Source organism: Micromys minutus (genome assembly GCF_963924665.1).
Source record: "Micromys minutus genome assembly, chromosome: 12".
NCBI lineage: Eukaryota > Metazoa > Chordata > Mammalia > Rodentia > Muridae > Micromys > Micromys minutus.
The window spans coordinates 55,819,635-55,840,404 of record NC_137981.1 but is presented as its reverse complement, the minus strand read 5'-3'; the positions used below and the strand labels follow the sequence as shown (position 1 = coordinate 55,840,404).

At 45.8% G+C, this 20,770-nt stretch overlaps 1 protein-coding gene across 1 annotated transcript in view; it reads right to left on the bottom strand.

The window, feature by feature from the left end:
* Positions 1-20,770, bottom strand: part of MSRA (methionine sulfoxide reductase A) — a 302,427-nt gene that overhangs the window by 67,088 nt on the left and 214,569 nt on the right. Inside the window, exon 5 of the mRNA XM_080926666.1 lies at positions 14,213-14,319. Coding sequence (XP_080782792.1) covers positions 14,213-14,319 — 107 coding nt within the window. The remainder of the gene's footprint in view (positions 1-14,212; positions 14,320-20,770) is intronic.

Here is a 20,770-nt window from a genome sequence, read left to right as displayed (position 1 = left end):
TAGCCAGGAGTCACCCATACATGTTTGCAGATTTTGGTTCTGTCTCCAGGTTCCTATGACACCCACATCTGCAACATACAAATACTTGGGAACTACTTTGAGAAATGGATTGAATATGGTAAAGTAGGTACAGTGACTCTGTAGCCTCGTGTGTGGGTGAAATATGGGCATGGCCCCCACATGACCACTGGAATACAGTTTGACAGTCTGATGCTATAGGCCTGAAAGAGTCTAGGTTCCGGCATTGGCTCAGACTGAGGCTCATCTGGAGCAGGCCATGGTGGCTCCTTGATAACTTGGGGCTGTGTCCTAACTTTGGGGTCTCTATCTCGACATGCATGAAGCCTCAATTTCCCATGTTGCTCAGAACAGATCTCAAGTCAGCATTGTTGTTCTGAAGATCCATCTAAATTTGAGGCTGGAGTGGGAGAGGGTCTGAAAAGATAAGAGGGCATGCCACCAAGCCCTCCTACATGGTGAGACAACATGGTGGGGAATCCTACTGCCTCACCAGAAACACACCAACAAGATCTCAAGTCAAGGGCATGGCAGATGTGGAATCGGCCTGACTCCTGACACATATGTTAACTTCCCCGTAGATCTCATGCTGTTTGATTTTCCTGTTGTGGCAACAAAATATTCCATCAAACCAATCTAAGCAAGGGCAAATTCTTTCTAGCTCATAGATGGAGGGTTCAGCCCACCTGAGAGAAGGGCAGAGCAGTAGGCACTTGAGGCAGCAGGTCACATTGCCCTCAGAGTCAGGAAGGCAGAAAGGGAGCCTGCTGCTCAGTTCTCTCTCTCTTTATACAGTCCAAACTGCAGCCCATAGATGATGCCGCCCACATGGGTGCATCTCCTCGTTCCAATTTACTAAATCTAAATGTCTCTCCCAGAAATGCCTACAAGCTTGTTTCTCAGTTCTATCAGGATGACATCATAGACCCCATGCAGAAGTAGCTGGTATAGGTTCTGAGTCACAAATTTTATCAATTCATGACACAGACTCAGTTCAGGGTTGGGTACCCTCCTGGAGAAAGGTTACCTACCCAGCAAAGTTTCCTAATCTCCACAGTCAGAGAAAGGGCTGGTACTGTGAGAATTTTAGAAGCTGTCCACTGACCCTTGCTAGCTTGCCTGTGAATTACACTTTATGCTCATACATGGAAGGGCTGGGAAGCAAGGCCTGTTGAGTAAGAATATGAAGTATCCTCCATGATGCATGCTTTGAACCCTTATCCTCCAGTTGATGCTGATACTTTGGGAGTCATGGAAGTTTTAGAAAGTGGGGACCTAGGGGCAGATGTAGGTCCTTGGGGGGACAGGAAAAGTGTCTCTGAAGTTGATAGTCTAGCCAACCCCAGGTTCTGGTCTTATTTTTTCCTACTGCCCAGTAAGACATGAAGTGTACTTACTGTCTCAGCTGTGCACTCTACCCTGTCTTTCCTGCTGTGATTGACATGAGCCAAAATAAATCCCTCCTCCTCTAAGTTGTTTCTGTCAGTCATTCTGGTCACACTCATGGGACATAACCTAGCATAGGATTCCTTGGCACCTGCAGGTGACACAGGAAGATCAAGCAGATCCTCATCTCCTAGCAGTCCTCAATGGCAGCTCTATGATGTCGCCTCAGTCCATGCAGACACAGTGATTGATAATCCCAGTGAAGGAGGAAAGAGAAAGGATCAAGTGTGAGACCGTTTCCCAGATGGAGGATGCAGCATGCCCATCCTCTGCTCCCTGCACTCCGACCATGTTTCCTGTGCTGCATCCTACCAGCAGGTAACCTCTCTGGAGCCTCACAACAGTCCACAGTGTGAGCAGACAGGGTTAGTGCAGCTAGTTCCGTAATGTGGATTAGGTAATGGCATTTTAAAAGTTGTTAAATGAGTCACTGAAGCAACTCTCTCAAAGAGGCTTTAAAACACACACACAGTGTACCTACCTGGCCTTTCAATCCTAAAACACCATTTCCCTGTGATTATTCTGGATCACCTTTTGCTTTCTGGAGCTATTTCCTTTTCTGAGATGCCCCCTTCTACACCCAAGGTGCACATAATGGCTTGAATTTTCTTCTCAGTCTCCATCCCTGCAATTCCGTTTGCTTTCCTCCTGCAGAAGGGTACTCTTACCCTTTGCTGCTCCTTGACCGACCCTGGAGTCTGTTCTTTCTTATCTATTATCAGCCTCCCTAACCCCTGCTTGGCTGGGTCACCTAATTTCCCTTCTACCTCCAGGTCTTATTAGTCTTGCTCCAGAAACCCACAGCCCTGCCATCATAACAAAGGATGTGTGCATTTGGGAGGACCACTTTGCAAACTGATTTAGCTGGAGAAGGGCACCTTGCTGCATACTAATGATGCTTTAATCACATGTTCCTGACGTGGCTCCACTGGGAGAGCCGGGCAGTTTGTGCTGCATCTCAGTGTGACTGAAGGAGCCTAGGCTGCAGGAAACAAGGGCCATGAAGCATCTGATATCACCAAGAAAACCGTAATGATGTTTGACATTATACCAGAAAAATTAGCCACTTTGAAGAAGCCAAAGGAACCTGCTTGAATATAGATCAATGCACAGTAAACTGGAGGCTCCTCTTTGTGGTTGAATAACAGTCTTTCTGGTAAGGTCTTGCTTGAAGAGGACCTAGACTCTGGGAGACCTGGCTCCCAGTCGGATGGCGTACAGATATCACAAAGGATGTGTGAGCGCACTTACAAATATAGGTGATTGATCTCAACTGTGAACCCTGTACCCACAGCACAACATGCTCAGTCTATCTTTGTTTGGGGTGCTCTTGGCTCTGTTTATGAACAGTGTCCAGGGCCTGCCTCAGACCTTCTACCAGAAGAAGGACACAAACAGGCCAGGAATGTTTGTTGTAAGTCTGTCTAGAGGAGACATTATTTCCCACTTTGCTCAAGGAATACCTTGAGCCCAAAACAATAAACTTAGAAATAACTTGTAGTTATTGGGTCCTGTCTAGAAATTCATCAGCTTTTAAGAAAACATGTACACACACACACACACACACACACACACACAACTGAAAACAACCTACCGATCTAATGAAAGACTAAACATAGATTTTTAATTTATCACAATTGGGAATCACAGCAAAAAGCTTCACAAGGCTGAACCCTACTGAAGGCCCTGACTTAGAGCGGAGCTTATCTAACTTGTCTGTGTGGCCCAGCCCAACACTGTCTTCTTTACAATAGGTACACTTGGGTGTGAAGAGTATAAGACGCCCAGGTGGCTCTCGTTAATGATATCATAAGGAAGACCAGAGAGGAGCGGCATGGCCATTTCCAGATCAGGTTCCGGGGTCACGGGGTCAGGACAGGGTAATCACAGCTCTGAACCCAGCCGTGATCCCAACTGCCTGGATCCATTTGGAGATGGCTCCAGTCAGGGCAGCAATGACTTTACAAACCATACCTTTGCCAGGAGCTTACTGCAGTAAAACTCCACCCTCTCCTGCCCTGGTACTGCATCGCCAATGGGGTCTGGGAGCTATTGTGGCAATGAAAGTGAAAGGGGACATCTCAGAGGTCGAATCCCAGTACGACAAAGTACCACTGCTCAGAGCAGTTCGAGGTGAAGGAGCCTGCTGCTCTGCAGAGCACAACTACCTTTGTCCTTCACAGACCTGCCTCCCACTTGAGGCAGAAATGAATGACCTTGACCTCAGCTCCAACCCATCAGCGCAGTGCACACAGCTTGAGTGGGGTCCCTGTGGCCACCACGGGTGACAGTGCTCATGGTCCAGCTGCTCACTGGCAGGGTGGCAGGGCGCAGGACCTGACACTGTGGGCCTTTTCTCCCTCCTCCACTAGCAGCCAGTGGGCGGGCTTGCTCCGCCAGCTGCCATGGCAACGGGAAGATGGCTCTGTGGTGCCCAGAACAGATGTCACATGAGCTGCTGTGCTTGTGTTGGGGGTGGGGAGCTTGGTGGGGGCACCAGGAGAGGGGCTGTGCCTTTGGAGTTAAATGGTCCCACCAGAGGGAGTAAGTCACATTTGGAAGGGAGTGCGGAGCAGTAGAATCTATTTTCTTTCTTGTCCCCGTCCTTTAAGCGCTAAACATACATGCACAAACACAAATGGCCTTTCATCTCCGCTCCTGAGGTGCTGGAGGCTCACAGCTTTCTGGGCAGACATGAAAGCTGTTATCTCTCCAAGCTTCAGATGAACAGCACCTCGGTGGCCCAACCTTGAGCAGGCAGCCCTCTGTTGTCTTTAAGGGACTGGCCGGGAGGCTCCATTTGGGTGAGTCCAAGGAACCTAGAATCACGCAGAGCAGAGACCAATCAAGGGGAAATTGAAAGGCAAACACACTGGGCTCTGTAGGCAATGACAAACCCAGCTCCAGGCTTCATAAGCTTGTCACTGAAATGAAAGAGTCCCTATGTCCCCTTCCTCCCCACCCCCCGTGGGGTCTCTGATCATATCATGCCAAAGGCCATTTTATACAGACTAAACTGGGGCAAGGCTTATAAATCTACCTGTCTGAACCCAAAGGCTCTTTGTCCCTGAAATAGATTTATCCTAGCCGAACTGCTGCATTTAAAATTTTCCACTACTTTTCATTTTCCTACACGGAACTGATATATATGTGTACATTAATATGATAAATCCATATTCATTGGTAAGATAAGATATTATGTGAATACTAGGAAAATGCCAGGCGTCGGTGGCCTGTTTTCCTCTCTGCTTCTAGCCCAAAGCTGAGTGAGACTCCAACCTCAGACCATGGAAACTTGGAGGCAAGGGGGAGAAGGTATAGATGCTATCTTAATCAGATGCACGGTAGTCATTGCATGTGTGGGCGGCTGGGAAAATGCTACATATAGTTGTTTTGCACTGGGGTTGAATTCACAGGACCAGCATGCACAGAGCGGCTGCTTTGTGCCAAGGAATGCCATGGGGGGGGGGGAGGCAAAGCAAGAAGATCTCATTCATCACCAAGAGGCAAAAACTCTTATAATGGGTCTGATGAAGTGAGTGTTGCAAGCAAAGCATCATGGGAATGTGGAGAGAGGCAGGCTCTGAGAGAGGTGTCCTGGGGTGTGAAGAGACAAGCAGAAAGAATCTGGCATTGACAGAGCACCTGTTCTGTGACAGACATGTTACATACACAGCACACCGGATGGATCACAGAACTCCCTAAGGGGCCGTCACTGTTTTTATGTCTTTTTTTTTTTTTTAAGTCAGGAAACCCAAGCTTAGAGTGGTTTGCAGTCTAAGGTCATTCATCAAGGACACAGCCATGCTGCCCTGTGTTTCTGCCTACAGACCGAGGGAAGGCACAGCCAAGCACAGAATGCAGCTGCAAGCATATCTATCATTTTCTGATCTTCACCTAAGCTACAGGGTTCAAAGATCATGGGTCTCAAACAGTCCCTGCAGTCTTCCTAACACACCTAAACACAGCAATTAAAATAGAAAGGATCGTTCATCTGGATGTAGCCTAGAATCTTCTCATGGATCACAAAGGGTGCTAGTGGGACTTTTCCATGCCCTAGAAAGATGAGCAGGGGTGGCCCCACAAACTGTATCCAGTCATGTAAACACAGTGGCCCCACAAACTGTATCCAGTCATGTAAACGTCGCCCTATGTTATTAGGAGTTTTTGTGTCTATACGTTCATTAAAATGACACATCTCCCCAGCCCTGCCAAGATTGCTGTATGTTATCAACAATCTGGCGTGCACCTGAGATGCTCAGTCATTTGTGGTTCACCTGAATGAAAAGCAACGATCAACAGTCAAAGATTGCCTGACAGTGGCCAGGTCTGTGCAGCTCTGGGAAGCTACCACTGCAAGCCAGAGTCCCCTACAGAAGACTAGCTTCCTTGACACTGCGGTGAAAATCTACAACCACCAGGGGGCAGTAACACAAACCAAATTTGTTTCCTTCCGGCCTGAATGTGGATGTGCCCAGTTTAATGCGCAAGGCCCATTATTACGAGCTTTTCCTCTCCCCACCCCCTATTAATGAACAAATGCCCAGGGGTAATGCAGAGATTTCTAAATACAGTGCAAGAAAGGGCAATCTGTACTCACACACAGGGAGTCTAACATGCAGTAATAAGTGGAAATGAAAACAGTCAAGACGCAAGTCAGCCATTAGGCTAAAGAGCTAGCCCTCTGTCTGGCTGCAAACACAGAAATGCAGATGCCTGGCTCACAGAAACAGGCATTTTAAAAATATTTATTTCACAAGTTTCTATTTAGAGTTCATAATACTATCCATAATTACAACCTCCAAGCTCCAAGAGGGGTCTAGCAGGAATTCCATATCCAGTGTGGAGCACAGAGAGGGATGGTTCTCTCCGCGTAAGGTGAATGCATGAATTATTCAGGAACTTTCACAGGCATTTTAAATCATAACTTCGTGCTGTAAACAATAGTGCACGTTAAAGGGGGGGGTGGGTGGAGTAAAGGGTAAAAGATGAAGAGCTGTCTGATACCCAAACCATAAAACAGCTTCTGACACCCACATCTACAGTCTCCCAACGGTTGTGGTGGCTTTCCGTAGAAATCCTTTGGCGTGCTAACACGTTTTAAACATAGCAGCAGAGAGAATATAGTAACACGGAACCTACTTACTCCCCGGGAACAAAGAATCTGGAATGGTCCTGCCATTTTCCTGACAAAGGGGAGATCACACAGTCCTTTCTTTTAAGTTGTTTGGAATTTGAGATCTGTGGAAAAGATGACAAGGCTCCTTGCTAGCAGCCTTGTCTCTGGAGTCACCCCATTACATTACACCCCAATATTCATAACCTGCTAGATGGATTATATAGCTATGACTACACAACATGGCTGAAACACACATGGAATACTGAGTCAAGTAACCATACCCTCTCCATTTTCTACTGGGGTTGTTCTGGGAATGAAAATGTACCCTCTGGGCTTCAGTTTCCCCTCTGGGCTTCAGTTCCCTAGCAACAGAGGTAGGAGAACAGATCTTGCCCCATGCCCTTGTGTGGTGTGAAGGTCATTCGGCATAATGGGAGGGAAAAATGCTAAGAGCCCTTGAGATTTATGAAGACTCTCAGTGTGTGTCTTCTCTCCAGTTCACAGGAGGAACTGAAGCTGCAGAGACTAATCCAAGGTCATGCGGGTGAAGGCAGAGCCAGGGCCCCAGCTGGCTGTTCTCATCCAAGGCTATGATTCCTCCCGTCCCTCCTCAGAGCTGAGCACACACAACACAGCTGTTTCAGCCGGCTCTGGAAAAATACCTCAGACTGGAGTCACACGGCAGGACTGTGGGCTTTGGTAAAGGACAAAGTATACCAAGGCCCGTTCTCCTGCCTTGTAGATGATTAGGTTGTGTTTACACATCTTCCCTGAGCACAGGAGTAAATACAGAAAGAGTGTAGCACCTAGTTGCCTACTGTCTTTTCTTCTAAGGACATGAATCCCTCCAAGGGAGCTCTATCCTTATGACCCCATCTAACCCGAATTACCCAGCTCAAAAACCATCACACCAGGGGAAGGGAAGGCTTTAGCAGTGGAGTTTCAGTGGAGAAAAGACAGAAATATTCAGCCCATAATAAGAGACAATATGATAGACTTGTTCATCTCCCTATCTCTTTAGTTTAGGTCAGCAAACATCCACAGATCATGTTCTAGGAGCCAAGCAGTTTCAGCCCCTTGTGGACACACAAATGAATGGGAGTTCCCAAAAGGATGGCTTAGAACAGAAAATGTCAGAAAAGGTCCAGGGAAGGGGCTGTGTGACTTGTAAGCACCAGGGACTATGCAAGGACTGGTTGGTTACAACCTTCCCAAGATCTTTCTTCAGACAGCTCTGCTCAAAACAACTATAGTATAAGCCTGGATGCTAATCAGTACATAATTAATATTTGATAAGGTAATTAATTTATTAATTTACTGGGGAAGGGAAAGAGATAAGTCATTTTCAGCCTACAGATGCCTGGAAGGAGCCACATAAGATCTGTATGTGCCTCCTGGGGAGGGGGTGTCACCAGCCCGCTGTACTCTGATCACACTGGAATAATTACCTTATATAAGGGATGTCTGGGTTGGGCTGGCATAATTTAAACTATTTTAGGGGTCCAGAAACTAAAAGGATTCAGCTTTAACTACATGTGTGATATAAATGCCACTGTAAGGTTGTGTGTGTGTGTGTGTGTGTGTGTGTGTGTGTGTGTGTGTGTGTGTAGTGTGCATGGTCTGGATAAAAGAAAAGAAGGGAAATAGAAATATATAAAATGCCATTTACGTCTTATAGAAATTCTATAGGAAATTTGTTACCCAAATTAACTCAAGCTCAAACATAGTAACCAAGGCACTGCTAGAACATTCTTGTCAACCATCCAAATGTTATTTTGAAAAGAGAGAGGAAGGAGAGAGGTGGGAATGAGAAGGGGAAAGGAAGGAAGGAAGGGGAGACAGGAGGGAGGGAAGAGGAGAGAGAGAGATTTCTTTCACAAACATTCTTCTGGCTCTGAAGATTATTTTGCACACTGTTTTCTGGTGTGTCACCTTATTTTAGGAGTTAAAGTCTTTTTTGAAGGTAAATTAATAAATAAGCAGATTCCAACCTCCTTGTAAAACCAGATAAAGGCCACAGGCAGTCAGCCCCACAAGGACACCCCTGTCCAAATTGTGCTTCTTAGGTATCCAGAAACACTCCAGTTTCATCCAAAGGCTCCATCCAGGCCCTGTCGGAAATTACATTTTACACTGTAGTCAGATGATGAGAGAGACTGACAATAGAAGATAGTGCGATGATTGTAAGGAGTCTGGGAGACCAAGCTAATGGCTGGGCTTCAGACATGCACGAGGGAGGCCATGGCAGAGTCAGACACCAGCGAGGGAAATGATCTGGATGATATAAATGATGGCCACTCTGGCTGCCCTGTGTAGGTAGCTATAGCAGCAGAGAAATAAAAAGTCCATTGGTCTGGGAACAGATGGTGGTACCTAAGTGATGGTGGTGACAGTGGCTATGACAGAGAAGCAGGTACCTGGGAGATGTACCCAGGGGCAGAGTCCAGAGACTGTGGCTTGAATGTGAAATGCTTCTCAGAGGCTTGTGCGTTTGGGTGCTTGGTTCCTGGGCTCTGAAGTGAAGCACAGCTTTAAGAGGTGAGTTGGTGGGGGCAGGTCTTGAGGTCCTCAGCCCCAGTCTACTTCATGTCTTCTGTTTCTTGACTAGGAAGACGGTGTGGCTGGCCACCTCATGGCCCTACCACCATGGCTTCCTCACTACGATGGGCCGTGTCCATCTTCAACCTCAAATCAAAATAAACCCTTTCCCCTGACACTGCTTTTGCCACAGCAGTGAGGAGAGAGTCTAATGCATCTGGGCAGCCTGGTAAAGAGGTGGTAAGGGACAAGCAAGCACAGGAATGGATCCATGGTGGCTTCCAGAGTACTGTCAGTGGTGGGCAGAAGAAGCCAGAGTCTTCGGTCTATGACTTATTGTGTAGACAAGGATATAGAAATAAATAAGTGGGCACAGATCTATGCCGAGATCTGGAAGTCATAGAGCTTTTGAGGTGCATGAATCTGTGTATCATTGTATAGAGTTAGCATTTACACTGCACAAGAAAGAGCAAGGTGGCAGAAACTTCATCAGTAGCACAGGTAGGGAGGTTGAGAACACAATCTTTCCATCTCTCCCAACTTTGTCTCTTTCTGTGCCCCTCCCCATTCCCATGCACATCAGGGCCTTGCTAGAAAGATGTGACCTTAGTGAGTATCGGCTGCAATCTAAGTGGGAAGAGAATCAAATGATCAAAGATGAGCCTTTATTTTAAAGTTTTTCTGGCTGTTTTGAAACAATCGTTAGGTACTGTTTTGTATATTTCTTTGTGGGTGCTTTTCTTTAAATTATACATTGTATTGCATCTAATCAATAGCATAGATGATAAAGTGCCAAGCAACTGAGCATTAAGACAGATTATAGAAAGCATTTAAAGAACGTGGCTGTATAGGGAAGACCTGCGTAGATGGAAGATGAATGGCTAGGAGAGTGGTCAGGCCGCTGGGAGAGAGGCTGTGTATGGATGAATGGGAAGATCACAGATAGGCCAGATGGCAGGTGAAAGTGTGGTTGGATGGGTTGGTAGGTGGACAGATGTGCAGAGAGACTAAAAAGAGAGTTTCAAATAGAAACTGTTTTATATTTGAAATATATTTTAGAAAGGTTTTGTACTTATCGGAGCACAATATGCTCTAAAATATACTCAGGGATGGGGGGAACCCCTGATTTTTCTTCTCTCCTGACAAGAATGATATTCAAAGAAATCATGTTTGCCATTCATGAGTCTTGAGGAATTGGGAAGAAGTTGGGTCATGTGATTGGGCCTCAACAATCACCACACCTACTCTCTAGACCAGAGGTTACAGTACTAATCTCTGAGGTGAAGGGGAGTCCCACTTGGAGTATGAAGGAATCCCACATAGACCGCACCCTTACCATTCCCAGAGGGTCTGATTCACTCGAGTGAGGCTGGAAGACGTCAGTTTAGGACAGACCCACTTGGGAGAATTGTCCATAATGATGATAATCCACAAGCAATACCACCTCCTGTTATTGCATCCACAAAACCCTTTATGGAACAAGGTTTAAAGAGAAAGACGAGATTAAGAAAGTATTGCAAAGCCATTCACAAAAGATAAGGGTGTTTCCTACACTTTCAGGAATGTCCTCAGCTCACTAAAACGTGAAGTAGCTAGCAAGTCCTATTAGCAGAGCTCATCCCCGTTAAGGAGATTAAATCCAGCATGAAGTTCAGGTTTCACTCCTGAAGGCTTGACCTTCCTGCCTCCACCCACCATCAGGAGATCGGAAGTAAGGAAAATTCTTCGGGTTGCCGGTAGACCTGGGATAGATTGACAACCCAGCCAACTATGCAGAAAACCACACTTTGGAGGGAAAAAAAAATCACTTTTGGTTTCTGGCTCCTCAGCACTCTTACACATCTAATTAGCTCAACAATTGGTCCCTGTGATAAAATCAGCTAATTTTATGTTCAAATGGCTGCTTTGTGGTAAGCAATGCATTCACTCCAACACCACATATAAAGAAGTTGCTGAAGAAGCCGGTTCTTGCAGGTCACTGGGGGACAAACTAGCAGAGACCATCAAATTAGTAACCGAAGTGAACACTATAGTTAGTGTGCAAGCGTCCCTGAAGACTCAGAGATCAATGGCCAGGACGGAAGGCCTTTAATGGTGACCTCTGAAGGAAAAGAGGATGTGTGGAATGAACTGAAGGAGTATCTACTCTTAGAATAAGCCTGAATGTTTGGGGCATGATTATGGAAGGCAAGACTCTAACTGGTACTGTAAAGAAACAAAGCCCCTAAGAGTAAATGTCTTTATTGTTACATTGACATAAGGCACAGGCAAGGCCACAGGCTGTTCTCTGGCCAGCTCTGGTGATGAAAGGCAGAATCTAGGACCAACCTTGATCATGTGTGGCCCTTTGGAAGTCAAAACACCTTAAAGGTAAATGGTTTCTTTATCAAATAAAAGCCAGCTGTGTCACCTCTCACAGGCAAATTATTGACTCATTGGAAGGTGGCTTACAGATGTCAGTTAAACAAAGAGAATGGGCAGAAATTCACAGGAGCTCTCAAGGTAGAAACAAAGTCTCAGAGCTATAGAGAGACACACACAACTACATCTAAGTATATCTGTTACATCTACACATAGATAGGGATAGACTGATATATGATAGCTAAGTGGCAGATAGATGATACAGATACATAGCTAACTGGTGGACGAACAGTCAAAGGTTTGTAAAAGATTTCGTTCATATACAGAAGTTAGAGGAGTGATTGGCATTCAGTAACTACGCTTTCTGTGGCTGCAACCCATGACTCCCTCTGCCATTTTAAGGCTGTCTTTGTACTTGGACATCACTCTGTTCATAACTTCTGTCTCTAAAGTTGTCTCCCACATGACTACATGATCACAGCAGAAAGTCCTCCTGGGATCTTAAGCTTTTCTTCCACGGCTCCATCACAACCTCAGAGATCCTCGTGGTGGGACCAGTCTTTGGAAGTAGCAGTCTTTCCTGGCTAGGAAACAGAGCTGGTGGGAGAAGGGCACTTTGTGGGTGATGGCTTTTGATGCTGTTTACACACTATGATAGTTAGCTTTAATTGTCAATTGGGTACAACATACATCACCTTGAATGAGAGTCTCAATAAGGGATTATCTACATTGGGTTGGCTTGTGGGCATGACTATGGGAGGTTGCCTTAATTAATTTTGTTGATATGGGAAGACCCAGTTCACTGTGGGTAGCACCGTTCCCTAGGCAGGGAGTCCTGAACTGTATAAAAGAGGACAAAGTTATCTAAGTACAAGCAGGGAGGCAGCAGGTATGTGTGCATTTATTTCTCCTTCTACTTTCTGTTATAATAAGGCTAGCTGACTTAAGTTTCTGATTTACCAGAGATGATAGGCAGTAACCTGACACTGTAAGGCAAATAAGCTTGTTTCTCCCTGAAGTTGCTTTTGGTGAGGATATGTTATCAAGGCAACGTAAATGAAGCTAGAATACCCACACTTAAACCGAAGCACTTCATCTTCACTTCAGGCTCTGAGGCTCACTTGCCTGTCCCACACTCCTTGCTGCTGTAGCTTGTCCTCCCGAGGCTCTTAGTTTCTGCAGCTCCAGGAGCTTACAATGCCTGCCTCTCTCACCCACATACCATTTACCTCTTGGCTCCTACCCTGAAGTGAAGTCTCCATAGCCAGAAGTAGAAGTATAAGGCAACACCGTGCTTGATAGCTCCCAGGGAAATATGCTTCTATACCAGGAATGGCAGGTGATTCTGTGAGGCTCAAGCAACCTGTAATTGGTGGTGGCCAGTGGGGGCCTTACTCCTCTCTCTTCTACTCCTCCTGTACTTTCATCCTGTGTCCTGGTACCAACCATCACAGAAAGTCCTCACACACAAGCCCTTACCTTGTGCTCTGCTACCTGTGGGACTAGAGCTAAGACAGACACCATAGTGGTCTCCTAGATACCTAAGTATGTGTAGCCTTATTATTCCCACCCTGAACCTACAGGGACATCATAAGACACTTGGGTTCCAGGTTCAGAATCAAGATCTCTTGATACTACAGTCTCCAAAGTCACAAAATTCAGTCCAGACTCACAGAGGGAATCATGTTGGATAACAGCCCCAGGGACTGTGCCCCAGACTACCTACAGTGTCAGCCACACTGACATCACAGCCTTAGATATGATGGGAGGAGGGGACCCTCTCAGCAGCTCCCTCACCCTCATCTCCTATCATAGTCAAACTGACTGGGCCATATACCTCAACAGCAGACAAGCTGCATCCCAGCCTGCTCTTCTATACCACTGTGGTGGCTGCCCTACACTATTTACAGCTCCACAGTAGCTACTAGCTCTATTGTTAACTCAGAGAAGATCGTAATTAAAATTTGAGTATCATCACTCAACTCTAAGAACTTTAAAAACTCAAGTTGTTTGTAAAAGACCCAAACCTCTACCGGAGGAGTTTTTTTTTTTTTTTTTCTTAAAGGATTATAGAATGAATAGAACAATCGTTTCATGATGTAATGTATATGCAATGTAAATGGTTTCATTATAATTAAGTTTACGTAGCTGGCAATGCAAAGTATCCATCACAGATTGATCTACCTCTTCCAGGAAGGATCTGTCAGAGCCTTAAGCTGTTAGACCACAACCTTATTTGGAGTTGGGTCTTCATAGAAGTCATCAAGTCACATGAAGTTACCAGGGTTATCCTGAATGGAGTAGGGCCAGTGCTCTTATAAATGCAGTAGTGAACATAGAAACACATGGAGAGGGAAGGACATGTGACATTTACAGGGCCAAGCATCTGGACCGGTCTGTCCCTTCAGTCCCCAGAAACCCCTCTTGCCCATGCCTTGATTTCAGACTCCAGCTGCAAAACAGAGACAAACAACGCCTGCGGGTGAGACAGATTCTGACGGAGTGATAGCACCACCGGGTCACCAGGATGAGTTGAATTTTAAAGAGAAGTACTCACAGCCCACCCTTAGACATTCACTATGCACATTTCTTTGGTACAATGGCCCTGAGAGGAGGCTGTCATAAATGGCCTGGGGGCATGGCCACAGGTGTACAGAGTCAAGCTTCCCTCTAACTCTGAGTTGGCCCAGGTCACACTGTCCTGGGGGAGAGAAAATTAGAGGTCCCTACCTTCTGGTATTCCTCCTTGGATCTCAGGGCGGCTTCCATCTGTGCTGCGGAGGTGGGATAGACTGCTGATCGGTACTGTGTGCCGAAGTCATTGCCTTGACGCATGCCTGAGGGTGAGAACAGAGAGGGTTAAGGGCCTGCTGGGACAATAATGCTGGCACCAGTGGACATGGTTGTTGTGACCAGTTTTACCAAGTGCTTATTTTAATTTTATCTGGACATCAGTTTCTTGAAATGAGTATGAAACATATTTTTAATTAAAATGAAGAAGGCTAGGGAGATGGCTCAGCGGTTGAGTGGGTGTCTTGATTTTAAGGGGACCTGAACTCAGTTCCCATCACCTGTGAAGTCAAAACCTGTAACTTCAGTTCCAGGGGCTCCTATATCCTCAACTTGTCCTCAGCATGCACGTGCCATTTCCCCATGTGCTTGTAATTAAAAATAAATAAATCTTTAATTATAACAAGTATCTCTAAGCTTAGGTAAACTTATCACAGTCCCAGATTATACTAGATACTCCATAAGAAATAATTTCATATGAAAGCACTTAACAAGTAGTGTACTTATTTATCACTATGACATACACTGTGTAGGCGGAGTGCTCTAGGAGAGTCAGGTTTCAATTACTGCAGCAAACCCCGAGAGAACCCCAACTGTAAGGTGGAAAGGAGTCTGGCTCCCAGTTTCAGAGTTTTCAGTCCATGGCTTCTGAGGACCAGGGCCTCCAGTGAGACTGCACAGCACCAGGAGCACATACATGGTGGAGGGAGATGCTCACCCCACAAACGAGACGGAGAAGAGGGGCTCAGGTCCCACTATCCTCTTAGTAGTATCCCCCCAAAGACCTAACTTCCACAAGGCCCCACCTCTGGAAGTTCTACCATGTCTCAATAATGCCATGAATTGGGGAGTGTGTCTACACACATAGACACGGGGGGGGGGGGGATATTTACGCAACAGTAGAGAAGGGCCCAGCCAGCCCCTCCAGTGCTTTCTTTAGGATATCCAGGAGCCTTTGCATAATTAGTATTTTAATGTACGTTTCATAATCAGGTACAGTTGAGACCAAGGGCTCAGGGTCACAGGCAAACTGAAGATTATTGACTTATACATTTGGCAGGCAAGAGAGATATCTATAATACATTGCTTTGGTTTCTCCCCCATTCCCCCGACATTCTGTTAAAAATGGGCTCTAAGGTTGGGGAGATGGTTCAGTGGGTAAGAATGCTTGTTGCCCAAGTGTGAGGACCTGAGTTAAGCCCAACCCCCCTCCCCCACACAGAGCCATGGTGGGAGTGGGAAGACTAGACAATTATTGGGTCTTGCTGACTATTAGCCTACTTCTAGGTTTAGTGAGAGACTTTGTCTCAAGATGGAGAGCAACATAATAGGACACCTGATGTCCTTTGACCTCCACCCACATGGGCGAAAATGCGCACTCAGAAGTGCACACTAGCACACATATGTACACATATGCCACACTCACACATTTAAATACACATCTGCCATGCTGTTTAGTTTTAATTGCTAACCTGACATAATCCAGGATTACCCGGAAAAGGAGTCTCAATGTGGAGCTGTCTAGATTCGTTGGCCTGTAGACATGAGTGTAAGAGATGTTCTTAATTGGGTTAATTGAGGTGGGAAGACCTACCCTGAATGTGGGTGGCATCATTTCATGGGCTGCTCACTCCCAAGACTGAATGAAAAGGAGAAGAGTCAGCTAAGCTGGCAGGCAGGCAGATAGGCGGGCGGGCGGGCAGGTGGGCAGGCTTTCGCTGTTTGTCCTTGTTCTCCTACATTCCTCTATGTCTTTCTTCCTTAACTATCCTCACAACAGCAGTGCTCTAAAATCCCTCACTAAAATCCTTGCTGCCATTTAGTTTCCCCTTGCCCTACTCACTGCTGAACTCAGCTGCCCTGAGCCCTCCAAAATCGCAACTCCTTTATTCCAGTTGACAGTCTGCAGTTGAATCTTCAAGGGCTTCTGTCATATGGTGCCACATTCCCACCAGCATTCATGTGACTCGACCCCTGGACGTTCTCAATCCCACAGCTTCTCTCTCTATGACCTTTCCTCCTTGGCCTCTGGTATGAGCATCCCTCCTTCCAACCTTGGAGCAACCCCTGCTTTGCAGACACCTCTCAGTGTTCCCTTTGTTTCCTGCAGTCCTTCACCAATGCCTTCCGCCCTAGGGAGATGATCAGGGGGTGTGGTGATAAAACCAGAGTAAATGGATCTGCTGCAGGGCACGGTCCAGAGCTGGATCTAAAGAGCTTCTGGCTGGGTACTTGCTGTGGCGTGAATATGAAACACCCTCACAGACTCACTAGCTGAACACTTGGTTCCCACCTGGTGGCACTGTTGTGGAAAGTCCTGAGAACTGTAGCAGGGAGGCCTAGCTGGAGGATGTAGGTAACTGGGGGCTGTTTGTCCCTGAGCTTTTTGTGCTCTGTTGTTGTCATGGGGTGAGCACACTCTCTCTGTCTCATGCTCTGTGCCATGGGACTCAGAGCCAACAGAGCCAAACAACTATGGACTGAACCCTCTGTAACCCCGAGCTAAAAATAAGCCTTTCTTCTTTTGTTTCGGTCAAATCTGTGGTCACAGAAACAAGAAAATGACTAACACAGCGTGTAGACTGAATGAGTGAGCTGGAGGTTATCTTACCGTGTGTCCCTGATGGATTGTCACCCCATGTGACCCCATCTCCACCTCCAAGCTCCTCCACATTTCATTCCTCTCCCCAGGGACATCACTTTACTATTCCTCATTGTTAGAGCAACGCAGGATAAGGAAAATGAACATGCTCTGGAGCTCCTGCCTATAAAACATCCCCATGTTCATGGTTTTTATGCTAGACTAAAAGTTTCACCTTGCTGAGTCTCTTTAAGTTTAACAAGGACCAACACATGGACCAGCTCGTCTCTGTGTGTGAGTCCTTTAAAAAGACTTTTAAAATATAAACCAAAGCCTTCAAACAATTCATTGGGTTTAGATCATACACATGTTCAACTCCTGAGCATTAAGTCGCAGAATTCTAGGAGATAACATTAAATTGCACATTGTGGTTAAACATCAACCTTCTCTTAGCTCTTGTCCACCAGGAGCTAATACGTTCTCAGCTAGGGGTCGTGTTAACTAGGTCACTGGGGCAGGTGGGCAAAGCAAAGCTCCCTTGGACTATTTTCAAAATGGAAGGAGAAATGAAGAAATCAATTGGTATCCTTAAGGTAAAACCTAAGGTTTTTTTTTTTTTTTTTAACGACACTAGAGAAGGACTAATACACAATGGGTGCACTCTATGCAATCACTTCAGCCTCTGCACTGTTCACACCCTGAGCAAGATGCTCATGAGTCCTTAGGCTACCCTGTACTTTCTTGGACACACAGTAGTATCCTCATGCCCTATCCAGCAATGCCCACCCATTTGTGACACACAAGAATATCTCTGCATATTACAATATGTCCCCTAGGTAGCAAAATTGCCTGTGGTTGAGACGTATTCCTTTATCTCAATGGAGCATGGCTTCTGATATCATTACACACAGCCTTCTGTTCAAGGCAGTGGAGTGGGTGAGTGGGAGGAAGCAGGAGCCTTAGGAGGGCAGAGAGCCTAGGAATCATGGGAGCCCTCCACGTTCACATTTATGTTTATATTCACTAAGTTCCGCGGTCACTAGTGTGATTTTGTCTTAATTTATACCTTTAACTTTTATTATCTTAAAATCTCACATATGTATGCTGACTTTCTCTGAATTCAAGAGAACACACGGTTTTTTTAAATCTGTTTTTGTCAAACAGCATTTTTAAATTGAAACTATATTCTGATGTTGTCCCCCCTCCCTCATTTCCTTCCATATCATTCTACTTCCCCACATTCACATCCAAGCTTTCTATCTCTGGCTTTTGAAAACTAACAGGCAAATTTTAAAAAAGAATTAAAAAAAAACCCAAAACAAACAAAGAAACAAACAAAGAAAACTCACCAGAAACACACAAATACAGATGTGTAAAATCAAGGCTCATAAAAAACACACATTGGAAACCGTAATATACAAGCAGGAGACAAGTAAGATTTTTTTTTAATGTTCAAACAAAGCAAAAGAGAACAAAAAAATCTACAAAAATATCATTGAGCTCACTTTCTGTCCACAGCTACTGCTGGGCATGGGGCTGCCCTCCAGGGTGGCTTGCACACGGAGAAAGTCCACTGTAGGAAAATCACATTTTCTCTGCAAGTGGTTGCCAGTTGGAGGTGATTCCCTGGCAATGAATGGGGCCATGTCCACTTTCTCCTCTTAGCACTAGATCCCCATCTGGCTTGAACCTGTGCAGGCCCCGTGTGTGCCAACACTGCCTCTGTGTGTCCATAAGTGTATCAGTCCTGTTGCATCTGGAAAACACTGTTCCTTTGGTACCATCCATCGCTCTGGCTCTTGAAATTCTTCTGCCTCCTTTTCCAAACAGTCCCCTGAGCCCTGAGGAAAGGGGTTGATGGAGACATCCACTTAGGACTTAATGTTCCGAGGCAGCGTTTCAGACAGCATTTAAAATATAAAACAACAAACTTGTAGTAAGTAAAAATTAAAATGCTTATGTATACAGTTTAGACATAAGGCTCTGAAGTGTATAAAGAAAATCATAAAAGGTCTTTTTTGCTTCTAATTTTACAATCTGGGCATAAGAAAGGAGGAGCACTGAAGTATCTCCCTGTCCTTTCTGGACTGGCTATCACACTGCCCAGGAATCTCTATGAGTGTCCTGTCTCATGGTGTCCATGGGAACAGCATCCATGTTACCAGGGATGAAGATGAAGATGATGGAACAAGATAGACTTGTGCTTCTTTTTTCAGTTAAAGAAGTGAAGCTTTAACAACATTGGGAATCGGTGGCTTCACGGTCACCAGGGACTCAGGTTTCATTTGACACAATTATTTTCTGCACATGGCTCCATGCTCAAAAGCAACATCATCTTCTGATCATGTAACCACCATGGCCAAAGTATAGACCAAGATAAGGGGTGGGGAGAAAATTGGATGGACAAGAGCCTCCCACTTACTACCTCTTTATTGTTTCTTTATTATCACTATTTAATATCATGATTGCATATGTGTGTGTGTGTGTGTGTGTGTGTGCATGATGTGTGGTGGATATGTGCATGACAGTCTTTAGGACTCAGTTCTCTCCTTCCACCTTAATGTGGACTTCAGAGATCAAACTCAGGTCTCCAGGCTTGCAGGGCAAGTGCCTTCACTGAGCTTCCAGCCTGCCCCGACTTCTTCCATAGAAGATTTGCTCTGCACCATTAGTTCTTTGTTAGTGGTCAGAACATGGTCACATGACTACAGCACCAGAACTCCCTGAATTCCCCTATTCAATGGCCCAAGGCCTCTCCTGAGACTACATCGTCACTCAGCTTCTCCTCTTCTCTCTACTTCTCTTATTTCCTTACGGGTTCTCCCGTCCAACTGCCTGTCTTCCTCCAGTCACAGGTACTGGACCCATGCCTCAGACTCTGCATCAGGAAAGCTAATGGACTCTATGCTGGTCATAAATTCTATTCTCATTAGAACTGACTTACACCTTTGTGTGCTCTCACTCTCAGAATGCCCATGGTCTATATTCCATTATGTTCTGTGGTTCACTCTTATCACAGAAAGGGACTTAAGAGCTGTGGTTGTTTGAATATGTTTGGTCCAGGGAGTGGCACTATTAGGAGGTGTGGCCTTGTTGAAATAGGTGTGTCTCAGTGGGGGTGGGCTTTGAGACCCTCCTCCTCCTAGCCATTCAAAAGCCAGTTTTCTCCTGGCTGTAGTCAGATGAAGACATAGGACTCTCAGCTCCTCCAGCATCATGTCTGCCTGGGTGCTGCCATGCTTCCTGGCTTGATGATAATGGCCCCGATTAAAGCACTCTACTACTTTCCAAAGTTTGCAAATCCACATTCCTCCAAACAAAAGCATTGTCAGGTCTATCCCAGCAATACTCCAGTCCTGGTACCAGTTTCTGCCCTAGTGAGGGTTTCATTACATTGAAGACACACCATGACCAAGGCAACTCTTATAAAGGTCTTTATTTAATTGGAGCTGACTTCCAGGTTCAGAGGTTCCAGTACCATCATGGCATAGAGCATGGCAGCATCCAGGCAGGCACAGCACTGGAGAAACTCAGAGTTCTACATCTTGTTTTGAAGGCAAATAGGAGAAGGTGGACATGCAAGCAGCTAGGAGGAATGTCTCAAAGCCCACCCTTACAGTGTGACACATTCCCTACAACAAGGCCGCACCTACTCCAACAAGGCCTCGCCTCCAAATAGCGCCACTCCCTGGGCCAAGAATATTCCAAGCACCACAGTAGTTATGGCTCTATCTACAAAATTCTGAACACCTCTAGTTGCTTATCTAAAATCTATCTCAATGAAAGTAAAACTGCTGATAAATGTCTCAGAACTGCAGTCATTCCACACACATGGGAATCGGGTCTTCTCTTTGCTTATAAACTGACCCACTGGTTTGTCTCCACAGCGGTGGCCCTGCAAGCCTGCACATCACAGT